The 15,755-nt window shown below is 57.0% G+C and overlaps 6 protein-coding genes across 6 annotated transcripts; 4 read left to right on the top strand and 2 right to left on the bottom strand.

Moving 5' to 3' along the window:
* Positions 1–290: 290 nt before the first annotated feature.
* Positions 291–3,627, top strand: LTR77_008916 (uncharacterized protein; the record flags this gene model as incomplete). Its single annotated transcript, XM_064806145.1, has 3 exons — positions 291–324; positions 393–3,328; positions 3,403–3,627. The coding sequence occupies 3 exons, from the start codon at positions 291–293 to the stop codon at positions 3,625–3,627; spliced, it is 3,195 nt and encodes a 1,064-aa protein (XP_064655471.1).
* Positions 3,628–4,311: 684 nt separating this feature from the next.
* Positions 4,312–4,764, bottom strand: LTR77_008915 (uncharacterized protein; the record flags this gene model as incomplete). The annotated part of the gene is made up of 1 exon (XM_064806144.1): positions 4,312–4,764. One exon carries the CDS (start codon positions 4,762–4,764, stop codon positions 4,312–4,314), a length of 453 nt encoding a protein of 150 aa, XP_064655470.1.
* A 316-nt stretch (positions 4,765–5,080) lies between these two features.
* CEF1 (Pre-mRNA-splicing factor cef1) lies at positions 5,081–7,432 on the top strand (the record flags this gene model as incomplete). The annotated part of the gene is made up of 1 exon (XM_064806143.1): positions 5,081–7,432. One exon carries the CDS (start codon positions 5,081–5,083, stop codon positions 7,430–7,432), a length of 2,352 nt encoding a protein of 783 aa, XP_064655469.1.
* A 35-nt stretch (positions 7,433–7,467) lies between these two features.
* Positions 7,468–9,931, bottom strand: LTR77_008913 (uncharacterized protein; the record flags this gene model as incomplete). Its single annotated transcript, XM_064806142.1, has 3 exons — positions 7,468–7,644; positions 7,698–9,079; positions 9,229–9,931. The coding sequence occupies 3 exons, from the start codon at positions 9,929–9,931 to the stop codon at positions 7,468–7,470; spliced, it is 2,262 nt and encodes a 753-aa protein (XP_064655468.1).
* Positions 9,932–10,157: 226 nt separating this feature from the next.
* Positions 10,158–12,482, top strand: PRP43 (DEAH-box ATP-dependent RNA helicase prp43; the record flags this gene model as incomplete). Its single annotated transcript, XM_064806141.1, has 1 exon — positions 10,158–12,482. One exon carries the CDS (start codon positions 10,158–10,160, stop codon positions 12,480–12,482), a length of 2,325 nt encoding a protein of 774 aa, XP_064655467.1.
* Positions 12,483–12,881: 399 nt separating this feature from the next.
* Positions 12,882–15,740, top strand: LTR77_008911 (uncharacterized protein; the record flags this gene model as incomplete). The annotated part of the gene is made up of 1 exon (XM_064806140.1): positions 12,882–15,740. The coding sequence occupies one exon, from the start codon at positions 12,882–12,884 to the stop codon at positions 15,738–15,740; it is 2,859 nt and encodes a 952-aa protein (XP_064655466.1).
* Between the last annotated feature and the right edge of the window lie 15 nt (positions 15,741–15,755).

The following is a 15,755-nucleotide window of genomic DNA, read 5'->3' as shown; positions in this document are numbered from 1 at the left end:
CGGAGACCCCTCCTCATGCCGTCACTTTCTGCAAGGTCCATCCTTAGTGGGCGCCACGTGCGATTTAGCCTACTTCGTCCACTTCGCTTCCACCAACGGCACAACCTCTCTTCCGATCTTCCTGGCCCGATGCTGGACGACATGTCGCCTGTCGCACCAATGACTTAGCTGCCTAACACACTTATACACTTGTACACAATTACACCTATCACATCGCAGCACCACCAGCAGCAACAGCTCATTAACGCGACAACCACATGCGAGCAGGACAACGATAGCAGGCAGCCTCGATGGCTCGTAAGGCGAGGCAGAGGATAAGCTATGGTGAGCGCAATGCGCCAAGCTGTGCCCGAGAGCTTACATTCCAGTCCAGCTAACATGAGATGTCGTAGTCCTCCCCCTCGCGAACCAGATCGACGGCCACCGTCTCGGCGTCGGCGGCCTCGCGGTCGACAGCGACAGCTCCATCCTCTACTCCGGCGGCCGCGATGGCATGATCTGCGCCTGGGACCTCAACCTCGACCTCAAGAACGTCGGTCTACCCGACTACGATGCGAAGCTCCCCGCCCCGACCCCGACCGCCTTTAAACAGCAGGTGCAGGCGCATACGCATTGGATCAATGATATCAAGCTCGCGCAGAACAACCAGGCGCTCGTGTCCGCCTCGTCTGATATTACGGTCAAAGTGTGGAGACCGACGGCGCATGCAGCGGCGCCTCCGCAGCCGATAGGACTGCACAGCGATTATGTCAAGGTGCTTGCTGTGCCGTCGAACACGAGCGACTGGGTTGCTAGTGGAGGGTTGGATCGTAAGATCAGTGTATGGGACCTGAATGGTGCAGGGCAGAAGTTGAGCATAAATGTTGGCGAGGATGAGGCGGGAGCATTGTCGTCGAGGGAGAAGGGGAGTATATACTCGTTGGCGGCGACGAACAACATGCTTGCGAGTGGTGGGCCGGAAAGCACCGTACGGGTATGGGACTCTAGGAGTGGGAAGAGAGTGACGAAGTTGGTTGGGCATACGGACAACGTGCGGAGTGTGCTTATAAGTCAGGACGAAACGACCATCATGACGGCCAGCAGTGACCGGACCGTCAAGGTTTGGAGTACTCTTGCGGGCCGATGCATGTATACACTGACTATGCACGACGCGAGCGTATGGTCGTTGTTCTCGTCTCATCCGGATCTGTCCATCTTCTATTCCAGCGACAAGAACGGGCTAGTAGCGAAGACTGACACCCGAAACACGATCGAGCTCGACGAAGGTCTCTCAGTGGCTGTGGCACAAGAACACGAAGCTGTGCACAGCGTGGTAGCAGCGGGTGACAGCATCTGGACGGCCACTGGTCGACCAAGCATCAACAGATGGCGCGACGTCAGCACGAATAACACGGATATCGAAGTGCCGGAAGGCTACAGTATGCAGCGAGCTAGCATCTCTGCTGCGCGACCTCGTACGACTAGCCAAATCGACGGGCTGTCTTTGCAACAAACAAGGAGTGGAGGCTCTACGAAGAAGAAGATCCCGTTGAAACACATGCTTAGGTTGAGCAACACGGCCGACTTTCCTACCTCGGTCCAACCAGAGACGGACAAGCGGGCGTCGGTGATGGAAAGGCAACCGAGTAGGCAGGAGAATCCTGAGGCTATCACCATGCAGCCTGTACGAAGCCAACCGGACTTCTCCATTGAAGGGCAGAATGGGCTTATCAAGCATGTCATGCTCAACGACCGGAAGAGGGTGCTGACCACGGACACCGCTGGAGAGGTGGTCATGTGGGATCTGCTCAAGTGTGTACCGATCAAGTCGTTCGGAAAGCGACATCTAGACGACGTAAAGGACGAAGTCACGACTTCTGCGACGGTAGCTAACTGGTGCCAAGTCGATACCAGAACAGGCAGTGTGGCCGTGATCTTGGAAGAGAATACATGCTTCGATGCCGAGATGTATGCCGATGAGCTCGAACTGGATGAAGATGTCGAGTACAAGGAGGACCAGCGTATCAACCTCGGGAAATGGGTGCTGCGATATCTGTTTTCAGGCGTCATCACGGAAGAGATCAGGCGAGATCAGGCGTTCCGCAAACGGCTGCTCAGCGCTTCAGAGGAGAAGAGGCTGCAGCGGGAGAATGCTCCCAGCAGCATACAACTTCCTACGAACGGCGAGACGAACGGCTTCCACCATGGCGAGTCTGCTGCAACCAATGGAAGTGACATTACTCCGCGCGCATCCAACGGGAACACGAAGCCTACTACACCTGGTCTCGGAATTGGGCTAGCTCCACCAAATCCCTACAACTCTCCTGCGCGATCAGGTGCAGCAGCCAACACGTTGGTCTCGACTGCCGAAGAAGGCGCGCCATCTGGCACTACCCAGCCTCGACCGTCAGATGAGCGGCCAACGAGCGACTACTTCTCAGCGCCTGCAGTGCAGACTTCTGGGCTTGCGACTCCCGGTGGTGTGAGCAAAGCTCCCGTCACCCCTGGCGAGTCCGCCATCGCCGATGACCATACCGTGACCACGCCTTCAGCCGACTCACCTGCGCCTAAGGAGACGCCAGGAAAGGAGGCGGGCCTATTTGGTAAGAAGTTCTCGATGAGAGGAATGAGCTTCTCCGGCATGAAGAAAATCGGTCGCACGCAAACGATTGACAAGGAGGCCAAGCCCGTCGTGCCAGAGGAGAAGGAAGAAGTCTCCGAGTCCGATGCGCATAGCAGCAAGACGAGCAACTCCCGCGTCGTCGACGACAACTTCCTCGGCACAATCCAGAAGGTGCGCTTCGCCTACGAAGACAGCATTCAGCAGCAATTACAGAGCATGGTCGCACACGAAAACGGACTGCCTGTACCAAAGATCGCCAACCTCGACATTCCATCAGCCATCACGCCTTCTCTGGCCTCCGAAACGCCTGTCCTGCAACCTCCCCTCAACACCGTCATCCTCATCCAAGAAGACCGCCCCGAAGCCGGCGGCGTCGCCGACCTCTTCGAAGGCACCGTCGGCACACTCGCCAGCCAGACCGACACGATCGAGAAGACGGCGCCCATGTGGCTCGGCGACGTGCTGTTGCGCAACCAGGTCCCGCAGAAGGACGTCGTGAAGATCTCTTTCATTCTTGAGCCGCAGCAGGGTAGTGGATTACCGGGTATCGCGAGCGATGGGAATAACCGCCTCAACGCGAACAGGATGCTGCGCGCGAAGAAGATTCTTGGATACGTAGCTGAGCGCATCGAACCCGCGCCCGCACCGCCGAAGGAGGGTGAAGAGGCCCCGGTGGAAGAGAAGTTGAAGCCGGAAGAGTACTTGGAGCTGTGGTGTCAGGGTCAAGTACGCTACCAGCCCTCCCCCCTTACCTCACTCCTAAACCACCGAATCGCTTTACTGATGATGTTTTGTGATAGATGATCCAACCAATAATGACCCTCGCAACCATCCGCTCCCACATCTGGCGCGGCGGCGGCGACGTCGTGCTGTACTATAAAGCGAACGGGCGGAAGGAGATTCGACATGCCCCCCCGCCGCAGCCGCCGCAGAGCAGTATTCCTACTACGCCGAAACCTGCTGCTGCGAATGAGAATGGGAATGGGGGCGCGAATGCGGGTGCGGGTGCTGAGGTGCAGACGTGAGCTGTGCTGGAGCTTGCGATCCTTGGTAAGGGAGGGAGTGTGCACTCCTGTGTCAACACCGTGTTGGAGAGGGAGTGCGGGGTGCGAAGGTAATTGATAATGCTGTCGTTTGGATTGGCGATCATTTGTTCTTGGGCGGAGTGGCATGGGTCGTTCAGTGGAGCATGTCTGCGCATGGGAGTGAGGAGCGCTGCGCCATGTAGATGTTGTATACCCCTTGGTTTGAGTAACTTTGTCATTTGATCCACGTTGCTGACATGCAAAGGCCCGCTCCCATCATATGTCTGTGGTGCAATCTGAGTTCCGCTAGATAGTGACAAGGTGGGTTGAGAAGAGACGTAACTTAATATGAGATGGCGCTCTATCATGAGCGATACGACAAATAGTGGCATGGGTGTATTGCGCAGGTATTCCAGGCGGTATTATTGGATTAGGAAGAGACGATTGGCAATATTGCGAGACTGGAGAGAGGTATCTCGTAGTGAAGGATCCGCGATAGTGTTCTTTAGATATAAGATACTTCCATGATATGGCTCAGGGAGAGACCTGATGACATTTCCTTTCGCGGCCTTTCGCCGTGCCCATTTGATGCATTATTGTACAACAGCGCTGTGCCACAAATACCCACCCAATGCTCCCCAAACCACCAACGCCCAACAATGCCAGTAAATGCGTTCCCTTGACTCAAATCAATCTGAACATATTGTTCCGCACACTCCTCTTCATAGCCACCGGCTCTCCACCCTCATACTCCACCCCCGCCTGACCTCCATCCCCAGCATGCCCACTCATCCTCTGCCGCAACTCCTCGTCCTGCTCCGCGATCGTCTTCGGTCTCGAGGTCGACATCTGCCGCTGCTGCTGTCCGTTCTTCTGCTGAGACTGAGGCTGTTGGCCTTGCTGCTGCTGCTTTTGCTGGTCCTGCACTGTAGCATTTGACTCGGTGCCGGGTTGGGTTTTCGAGGGTTGCTCTGAGCCGGGGGCGGGTTGAGACTTTGAGAGAGGGCCGAGGTCTTTGGCTGCTTCGGAGTTGGCGCCTGTGGGGTGGAGAGATGGGTCGTCCTGTTTGATGCCAGCGTAGGTGCGGCGGAGGGAGGGGGTCGCGAAGCGGGTGGTTTGGCGGAGGGCGCGGTGCATGTTGGGCTGTCCTTGTGGGTGTATTTCCCGGTGATGTTCTGTGTGGACTTTGGTTTTCTTAGGAACTCAGGGAGATGTAGAGACGGGAGATAGGAGCCAATGAAGAAATACAGTACTTGACCTGTGCTTCAATGCGCAATGTTTGACCAGCTTGACCTGCTCATCGTTACATCATGAATCATTCGCCTGAAGTTGAAGTGAGCAAAGCACGTGACAGACGTGGCTCAACTCCGGTTCTTGGAGGAGCTTAACCTCACGTCTTCAGAATTTATCGTACTCGATAACCTCATATCACTAACACCACACGACCGCCAACATGCCGGTCGTCAAGGGCGGCGTATGGACGAACATCGAGGATGAGATCCTCAAGGCCGCCGTGTCGAAATATGGACTCAACCAATGGGCGCGCGTGTCTTCACTGCTCGCGCGCAAAACCCCAAAGCAATGCAAAGCCCGATGGTCAGAATGGCTGGACCCAGGCATCCGCAAGATCGAATGGAGTCGCGAGGAGGACGAGAAGCTGCTTCACTTGGCCAAGTTGATGCCGACGCAATGGCGGACGATTGCGCCCATCGTTGGCCGGACGGCGACGCAGTGTCTGGAGCGGTATCAGAAGCTGCTGGACGAGGCCGAAGCAAAGGAGAGTGGACAGTTTGGACTTGGTGGCCCAGAAGGCGGCGAGACTGCAGCACCGAGTGCTGACGATGTGCGACGCTTGCGACCAGGCGAGGTGGATCCGGAGCCGGAGAGCAGACCTGCCAGGCCGGACACGATCGATTTGGATGAAGATGAGAAGGAGATGTTGTCTGAGGCTCGCGCACGTTTGGCGAACACGCAAGGAAAGAAGGCGAAGCGGAAGGCGCGAGAGAGGCAGTTGGAGGAGAGCAGGAGATTGGCGGTATTGGCTAAGAGGAGAGAGCTCAAGAGCGCTGGTATTAACGTCAAGGTCACGACAAAGAAAAAGGGCCAAATGGACTACAACGCCGACGTGCCATTTGAAAGGGCGCCAGCGCCAGGTTTTCATGACACCCAGGAAGAATTGGCAGAGAACGAGCGGGCGAGGGAGGCGTTCGATCCACGAAAGCAGCAGCTTGCGAACAAGCGAAAGCAGGACCAACAGGATGGTGATGCGCAAGAGCACAAGAGGAGGAAGAACGACAAGGACGGCAATTCTTCAGCGGCAGCGGCAGCTGCTAGGGCGAGTCAGATGCAGAAGATTAAGGAAGCAGAACAAAGCAGCAAGAGACGCGGCCTGGTCCTGCCGGCACCGCAAGTCAGTGAGGGCGAGCTCGAAGACATCGTCAAGATGGGCATGTCCGGAGACAGGGCGAATACGATGGCCGAAGCAAGCGAGAACGATGCGACGAGAGGCTTGATGAGCAACTACTCGAACACCATCGGAGCAACGCCCATTCGAACACCACGCGCGCCACAGGAAGAGGACCGGATAGCCAATGAATTGCGCAACGCTCGTGCCAGGACTGAGACGCAATCTGTGCTGTTTGGCGGCGAAAACACACCTCTGCACGAAAGCGGCGCTAACACTACAGGCTACCAAGGCGTGGCGCCCTCAAAGCAGGCATCTTTCACCCCCAACCCTATGGCCACTCCCCTTCGCACCGGCGGCATGAACGGTACAGGTGCGACTCCTGCTGGTGCACCAGGCGCCACACCAATGCGTACGCCTAGAGACAACTTTGCTCTCAATCAAGAGGATGGAAGTTCAGCACTCGTCAGTCAGACGCCGCATGACATCCGGCTGCGAGAACAAGCAGCCAAGTCTTCGCTGCGTGGGAAGCTTTCGTCTCTGCCGAAGCCAAGAGAGACCGAGTGGGAACTCGAACTGCCGGAAGACCAAGAGGAGGGCGCAACGGGTGCCGCAGAGCTATCAGCAGAAGACTCTGCTGTCCGCGACGCCAGAAACGCTGCCCTTGCGGAAGCCACCGCGATGGCGGAGTTCAAGCGTCAAACACAGGTCTTGCAGAAAGGCTTGCCCCGACCGAAGGTAGTGGACGTGGACGCTATGCTGAAGAACGCAAAGGATCTGTCCGACCCTATTCAGCGCTTCCTTGTTGAGGAGATGGCGCTGCTGATGGCGAACGACGCCACAAAGTTTGGCGGCAGTAATGTCAACGGTCACGCCAAACCTGTGCAGGTTTTTGAGCAAGAAGCGATGCAGAACGCGCAGATGGAAGTCATCCTGGAGATGGGCGAGGATGCCGACCGCTCCGCTTTTGGCAAGGCTTTCGAGCGGGAGTGGCAGGCTGCGTACGAGCGGCAGAGCATGCTACCTGGACTCGCGGGCTATGGCGAAGATGAGCTGGATGAAGAGCAACTTCTCACTGAAGCTTTTGACAACGTGCAAGATGTCATTGCCACGTCTGCAGATAAGGGCCTAGCGCTGGAGAAGAAGCTGGGAAAGGTCCACGGCGGGTATGTTGAGCGGTCGAAGAAGCTTAAACAGAAGATTGGTGAGGCGGCGGCTTTTCTAGAAAAGACGAGGCTTGATGTCGAGGTGGGCAGGGTTGCTGCTAGTGCGGAAGGGGCGGGGATCGCGGAGCGTTTGGAGGGTTTGAGGGAGGAAGTTGCTTTGGTTAGGAAGAGGGAGAGGGAGGCGCAAGAGGATTATCGCGCTTCGAAGGCGGAGTTGGAGGGGATGGAGGGTTGAGAAGCAGTGAGCAGATTCTCCACATCATAGCCCTACTACATCAAGCATGCATTCTTTCGACTCGTACCCATCTCCGACATACCTACTTTTCTTCTCTTCCCCCCTGCAGTATCGTATACTTCGACCACCCATTCGTACCACACGCTCCTGTCGTCTGTCTGTCGCCACATGTGCACCATCATCTCGCCTCCTTTAGGAACGTATACCGGTGTCTACAGCACTAGTTAGCATAACATCATCTCCCCATGAAATAGACCTTACATACCTTCAATGGAAAGAAAATCGGAAACCAAGAAATCATATCCTGACTCTTGCTCTCCATCGTCACCGGATTCGTCGACAATTCCACTTTCTCCCCTGTCCGCGCGCTGGAATACAGCACTGTCTCGAAATATCCCGCTAGCCCGTGGCAGACGCCTTGCTTCGCGCAGGTGAAACTTATCCTGCAGCTGCGGGAATTATGCTCGTTGCTGCCGTCCCCACCGACACTGCCTGGGGCTCCTGCGCCCCCGCCTGCGCGGAGGCGTGCGTGGGTGAGTGTTTGTGGGGAGGTGGGGTGGGTGAAGGACCAGGCTTGCTGGACGTTCGGCGTACGGGACTCTGGTGAGGAAGCGGGCGAGAGGCTGAGGTAGTCGTATTGGTGCAGCAGGACGACGTACGGGATATCCCATTTCTCCCCCCCACCGCCGCTGCGGAGGAGGAGATCGCTGTGGATGCGCGGGGTGGCGATGGGAGTGAGGTGGGCGCTATAGCTCTGCGGGATGCTGATGCCGTGGGAGGGGTGGAGGATGTGTTGTACGCCGTCGAGGCATTCGGGGGAGAGCTCGTTGTCGGCGAAGGAGCCTAGGAGCTCGGAGATGAGGATGTCAACTTTGCCTGCTTCTCCGTTGGGGTTGGATGGGCCGGGCCAGTGGCGCATGTCGGATTTGACGACATGGACGCTATTGGACCAAAGGGGGTCGGTGGCGTTGCGGCGTTGGAGAAGGACGTAGGCGTTTGGGTTCTTTTCCACGGCCCAGCAGTCGATTGCTACGCCAGTGGACTCACTTGCTTGGAGGGCGCGAGTGACGAGGGGACCTCTTCCGGCACCAGCGACTGCTACCACAATCGGTCTTGCGTCTTCGACCGTTTCTCGTAGATCTTTTAAGGCTACGGCGATGGCTCGCTCGTACCACTCATACTTCACAGGATCTCTCTCAAATACCTCATACGTTACGGACTCCAGGTTGTCGGTCAGCGGCTGGAGGGGAGATTGCAGGTAGTCCTGATACCCTTGACCGAATCGTTCTATAGGTGGACGAGGTGGCTGACTTTGCTGAAGATGTCGCAGGTAGCGTAGATGCGGCACTGGATCTTTCGGCTTCTCTTTCGTCTTCGACGTTGCTTCTGCTGGTGTCGGCTCTGGTGAAGTTCGTGCTGGAATGTCAACGGCACCCAACAGGGTGCCGACATCGCTGAGCAGCATCCATGGAGGAAAGCGGAGGCGTGCGAAGCGCGAGATGAGTTGTTGGTGGGGCTTGGATAGAACCGGGTAGCCTTTGGCGTTACGGATGAAGGTTGTTCTTGGGAAGACCAGCAGCCGGACAGGTTCGGAATACCACCGACATTGTAGGTCGAGACATGGGAGTTGGCGTTGGACTTCGAGGGCTGGGAAATATCGTGGTCAGTTGCGGCTCTGTTGGCAGCCTATAGAAGAGGCATATACCTTGGGTTGAGCCTTATGCTCTCACGGGGGCACAGCAAGGAACGGGATGTGAGAGGTAAGTGGGAAGGGAAATGTAAGATTGTATTCGTACCTAAGCACAGCTTCTGACTGTAGCTACACAACGACCTGATCGTGTCCCACGTAGCCCACACATCGTACTCGTCTTTCGCGGTAGAATCATCCTCGTCCGCGTCAAAGTCTGGCGGAGCTGCAAGTTCCGACAAATGCTCGCCGTAGGGATAATCGGTCTCGAGCTCGCCACTCATTGGCAACAACACGTGCAGCTGGACGTACGGCCCCAAGCCGAGGGCCTCTTGCACTGCTCTGCCGTACCCGACCGCGTCTGCTTCTTCTGTCGGTGCGTACACAAGAACGTTGCTGACACCACAGAAGGCGGCGTACGCTACCTCAAGATTGAGGACTTGACGGCTGATATGAGCGATGACAGGATCCGAGGACCCGAGGTCTATCCATGGGCTGACGACGGCCACCCTTAGGCTATTGCTGTCGTCGGGCGTCAACGTCGAGTCCTGTGGTGTTAGGGGCGGGATCAAGGGCAGGGGCAGTTCCCGTGAGTCAGATTGGCTTATTCGCTGCTTGTAGTCCTTCACAAGGCTCACGACACTGGTATGGAAGGCCGGCGTGGTGATGGGGACAGTCAGGAAGTCGTAGCCCAGGCCCTGCGCCTGACTGAGCACGTCGTAAGAGACATTTTCTGTTCGATCGGTTTCATGGTGGCCAACGTAGAAAATGGTCGTTATCTCGTCTGGGGGAAGAGCAGTGCTGGTGTCCATGGTGATTTAGTCGCTTCAAGATACGGTATTGTGGCCGGCATGCATCTTCCTTTGACCAGGCTATATGAGTCGGAAGTGTTGCTGCTGTGGTTGAGAAACAGAATTTAGAATGGGCGTAGATTTTATCACGACGATACACATTTCAGTACAGCATCGTCGGACCTTCCTCGAAGGCAATAACTTTTCTGCGCCGCGCGCCGAATGACCAGCACAACTCACCTTCGCCATGGCCGACTCGGAGAACAAGTCGCGCTTCAAGCGCCAGAAACTCTCCAACGAGGCTGACCAGTCCAACCCCTATCTAGCGCACATGCACCCCAACGGCGATTCAAACGGCGTCGGACTCGACCAGTCCAACGGCTATGGCAATGGATATGCTTCCAACTCGAACGGCAGCGCAGGAGGTCTGTCCACCTTCAAGCGCCATGCATCGACTGCAAAGATGGCCAAGGTCGCAGAGGATGGGCCAACGAACCCGTTCACAGGCAGGCAGCTGTCGCAGAAGTACTTCAGCATCTTGAAGACGAGGCGAGGTCTGCCGGTGCACGCCCAGCGGCAGGAGTTCCTGGACATGTACCAGAAGTCGCAGATCCTGGTCTTCGTTGGTGAGACGGGTTCGGGAAAGACTACGCAGATCCCGCAGTTCGTGGCCTTTGACGACCTACCGCAGAGTCAGGGCAAGATGGTGGCTTGTACTCAGCCCAGGCGAGTGGCGGCCATGTCGGTGGCACAGCGTGTCGCGCAGGAGATGGATGTGAAGTTGGGAGAGGAGGTCGGATACAGCATTCGATTTGAGGATATGACGAGCCCGAGCACCATGCTGAAGTACATGACGGACGGTATGCTGTTGCGGGAGGCTATGAACGATCACGACTTGAAGCGATACAGCACCATCATTCTGGATGAAGCTCACGAGAGGACGCTGGCTACGGACATTCTGATGGGACTCTTGAAGGGGGTGGTGCAGCGCAGGCCTGACCTCAAGCTGATTATCATGTCTGCTACGCTTGACGCGCAGAAGTTCCAGAAGTATTTCATGAGTGCGCCGCTGCTGGCTGTACCCGGTCGGACGCACCCTGTCGAAATCTTCTACACAGCCGAGCCAGAGCGGGATTACGTGGAGGCTGCTATGCGGACAGTTCTACAGATCCACGGCACAGAGCCAGAAGGCGACATTCTGCTCTTCCTTACAGGTGAAGAGGAGATCGAGGATGCATGTCGCAAGATCAACCTTGAGGCAGACGAGCTCTCCCGAGAAGGTGCAGGACCTTTGAAGGTGTACCCGCTCTACGGTAGCCTTCCGCCTGCTCAACAGCAACGCATCTTCGACCCAGCCCCGCCACCTTATAAGCCAGGCGGCAAGCCTGGTCGGAAGTGCATCGTCTCCACCAACATAGCCGAAACGTCACTCACAATCGACGGCATCGTGTACGTGGTGGATCCTGGCTTCTCCAAACAAAAGGTCTACAACCCGCGGATTCGAGTCGAGTCGCTTCTGGTATCGCCGATCAGCAAGGCGTCCGCGCAGCAGCGAGCGGGTCGTGCTGGTCGTACTCGTCCCGGAAAGTGCTTCCGCCTCTATACTGAAGATGCGTTCAAGAAGGAGCTCATCGAGCAGTCATACCCTGAGATCCTTCGCTCCAATCTCGCTAGTACCGTGCTGGAGCTGAAGAAGCTGGGCGTTGACGATCTCGTGCACTTCGACCTCATGGATCCGCCGGCACCAGAGACACTCATGCGTGCGTTAGAGGAGCTCAACTACCTCGCCTGCCTCGATGATGAAGGCGAACTCACTCACCTGGGCACCGTGGCCTCGGGCTTCCCCCTAGATCCAGCATTAGCTGTCATGCTCATCTCTTCACCTGAGTTCTACTGCAGCAACGAGATATTGTCTCTCACTGCGCTGCTCTCAGTCCCGCAAGTCTTCGTTCGACCAGCGTCTGCACGTAAGCGAGCCGACGAGATGAAAGACCTCTTCGCGCACCAAGACGGCGACCATCTGACGATGCTGAACGTTTACCACGCCTTCAAGTCCCCGGCTGCACAGGAGAACCCGAAGCAATGGTGCCACGATCACTTCCTGTCCTACCGAGCCCTCCAACAAGCCGACAACGTGCGCCTACAGCTGAAGCGCATCATGGAGCGCGAAGACATCGAACTCGTCTCCACACCGTTCGAAGACAAGAAGTACTACGAGAACATCCGCCGTGCGCTCGTGGCTGGCTTCTTCATGCAGGTGGCGAAGAAGGACAACAAGACTTACACGACCGTCAAGGACAACCAGTCCGTGCTGTTGCACCCGAGCACTGTGTTGGGCCAGGACAGCGAATGGGTGCTGTACAACGAGTTTGTCCTCACGAACAAGAACTACATCCGTACTGTGACGGCGGTGAGACCAGAGTGGTTGCTCGACATTGGGCAGGCGTATTACGATGTGGACAGCTTCCCGAAGGGCGAGGTGAAGAACGGGCTTATCGCGGCGCAGCGGGCGATGCAGAGGGCGCGAGATCGTGAGGAGAGGCAGAAGATGATGGGTGGAAGGGGGAGATGATTGAGTACATGGTGTCTAGATATGGGCATTCCGAGCAGATGTTGGCGCGCTGGATATGATGAGATGCATGACGACAGCATCTTGTCTACTAGCAAAGCTATGGAAGAGGTAGAACGGACGACTTGAATGAAACGGTACACAGACCTTCACAACTTGACACGTTGCATTGTGCGTTTTCCTGTCACTGTATGAGTGTGCTCGTCGTGCAAGTGACTTCCACAAACAGACACTGGGTCCTGCAGGTCATATACCTCGGCATCAACCGGTGGCGTCACATGTGTTCGCGTTTACATCTTCCATTTGCTTCCACGACACCGAGACAACTCACCTTCTCATCCTCCACCTTCTCCATCTCTCCAATACATCTCAATCGATTGACTCTTCCCTAAAACCATCAACATGGCGGTCGGACAGCCGAAAACCCGCACCGTCCCCCTCGTCCCCCTCCCCCACAACGTCGTCCTCCTCCCCGGCATCACCGCCCGCATCCCGCTCCAGAACCGCGCCGACATCGCCGCCATCCTCGCCCACATCTACTCCAAAGCCTCAACCCCGCGCCCGGAACCCAACAGCGTCACCGTCGGCTGCGTCCCGCTCAACTCGCCTTACCTCAGCCCAGACGGCCAGCGCATGATCGAGGATGCCGGCGCAAAGGATGATAGAGCGACGCAGGCCACCGATCCCGCGCAGGCGAGGAAGCCGGATTTGTTCCGCTACGGCACGTTGGCGCGGGTGACGGGGGTGCAGGGCAGGACGCCGGGGGAGTTGACGTTGGTCGTGGAGGGGATGGCGAGGTTTCGGGTGGAGAAGTTCACGAAGGAGCGGCCGCACTTTGAGGCGAGGATTGCGGTGCATGAGGATGCGCCGGTGGCGGCTGGGGAGGCGGAGGGGAAGGTTGGAGAGTTGTTCGCGCAGTTGAAGCAGTTGAGCCGGGAGTTGATCGCGTTGATTCGACTGTCTGCGCTGCTGCCGCGAGGACCGTCGATGTCGCTTTCCCCGATCCTGGCGCGGAGATTGGAGCTGTTTATTGTGAGGAAGGATATCAATGAGGCTGGGGTGCTGGCGGATTTTATGACGAATATCATCGATTGCTCGCACGAGGATAAGTTGAGGATACTGTCCGCACTCGCGGTGCCGGAGAGGTTGGAGAGGATCATTGAGATCTTGCAGAAGGCGATTGGGAATTTGCAGAGCAATTCGACGAGGACAGTGGTCATCGCGACGAATGCGCCGCAGCAGAACGGAAACATCGACCCGGAGATGCTCAACAGGCTACGCCAGGATCCGAGGTTGAGGAGGATGGGGAATGGGCAGATGCCGGGGAATGGCATGGCTGGCTTTGGACCGCCCGGTGGCGAGCAGGAAGAGGCGAACGAGGTGGATGAGCTGAAGAAGCGGTTGGAGGAGGCGAAGCTCACGCCAGAGGCACAGAAGGTTGCGGATCGCGAGTTGAAGAGGCTGGCGGGCATGAACCCGGCGCAGGCAGAGCATCAGGTGATTAGGAATTACTTGGAGAATCTGGCTGAGATTCCGTGGTCGAAGGTTACAGAGGATAATTTGGATGCCGCGACGTTGCAGAGGGCGAGGAAGCAACTGGACGATGACCATTACGGTCTGGAGAAGATCAAGAAGAGGTTGTTGGAGTATCTGGCTGTGCTCAAGCTGAAGCAGACGGTCAACCTGGATCTGGAGAGGCAGATCAAGGCGATTACACAGGCTGGGGAGGGTAAAGAAGAGAAGGAGGCGGTGGTGAAGCCAGGTGCTGTTTCAGAGGCTGATTTGGATAAAGACGTTGCGCCGACGACGAGGGACACGAAGAAGGCAAGGCAAGACGAGAAGCCACGAGAAAAGACGTCAGAGGAGGTCAAGCTGCTGCAGCACAAGAAGATGGTGGACAAGTCGCCTATTCTTCTGCTTGTAGGACCGCCTGGAACGGGGAAAACATCTTTGGCGAAGTCGGTGGCTACCTCGCTCGGCCGGCAGTTCCACCGCATCTCGCTCGGTGGCGTGCGGGACGAAGCAGAGATCAGAGGACATCGTCGGACTTACGTCGCTGCCATGCCCGGTCTCATCGTCAACGGCCTGAAGAAGGTCGGCGTTGCGAACCCGGTCTTCCTGCTCGACGAGATTGACAAGGTCGGCACGTCTTCCATGCATGGCGATCCGTCAGCGGCTATGCTCGAAGTGCTCGACCCAGAGCAGAATCACACTTTCGTCGATCATTACGTCAACATCCCGATTGATCTGAGCAAGGTCCTGTTTATTGCTACGGCCAACACTCTCGACACTATCCCTGCGCCGTTACTGGACCGCATGGAGACCATCCAGCTCTCCGGCTATACTTCGCTGGAGAAGAGGCATATCGCCACCCAGCATCTCATCCCGAAGCAGATCACGACCAACGGTCTCGAGAAGAAGGACGTCGACATCGAGGAGGGTGCGCTCGACAAAGTTATTACGAGCTACACTCGCGAATCCGGCGTGCGAAATCTCGAGCGTGAGCTGGGAAGCGTCTGCCGTGCCAAAGCTGTGCAGTTCGCTGAAGCTCGGGATACCGACAAGATCTCGACGTATACCCCCAACGTCTCAATCGAGGACCTGGAAGATATCCTCGGTATCGAGCGTTTCGAAGAAGAAATCGCCGCCCGCAACTCCCAGCCCGGCGTCGTCACCGGCCTCGTCGCCTATAGCCACGGCACACAAGGTAGTATCCTCTTCATCGAGATCGCGGACATGCCCGGCTCCGGACGCGTGCAACTCACCGGCAAACTGGGCGACGTGCTGAAGGAGAGCGTCGAAGTCGCCCTCACCTGGGTGAAGAGCCACGCCTACGACCTCGCCCTCACCGCCGATCCGAGCGAGGACATCATGAAATCCCGCTCCATCCACGTACATTGCCCCTCCGGCGCGATTCCAAAGGACGGACCTAGCGCCGGTCTTGCGCACACTATCGCCCTCATCTCGCTTTTCAGCCATAAAGCCGTCCCGCCTACCCTCGCTATGACCGGCGAAGTCGCTCTACGAGGGAAAGTGATGCCCGTCGGCGGCATCAAGGAGAAGCTCATCGGCGCCATGCGAGCGGGTGTGAAGAAGGTCTTGCTACCGCAAGGTAATCGGAAGGACGTCAAGGATTTGCCGCAGGAGGTCAAGGATGGGTTGGAGATTGTCACCGTGGGACATATCTGGGAGGCGCTGGCGCAGGTGTGGCCGGATGGGCAGTGGGATAAGATGCAGGGGTGGGCGTCGAGTCGGTTGTGAGTTGAGGGGCGTGTC

This window comes from Saxophila tyrrhenica (assembly GCF_035928015.1).
Source record: "Saxophila tyrrhenica strain CCFEE 5935 chromosome Unknown scaffold_16, whole genome shotgun sequence".
NCBI lineage: Eukaryota > Fungi > Ascomycota > Dothideomycetes > Mycosphaerellales > Extremaceae > Saxophila > Saxophila tyrrhenica.
The sequence above is the reverse complement of the archived record's forward strand: the minus strand, read 5'-3'. Positions and strand labels throughout refer to the sequence as shown.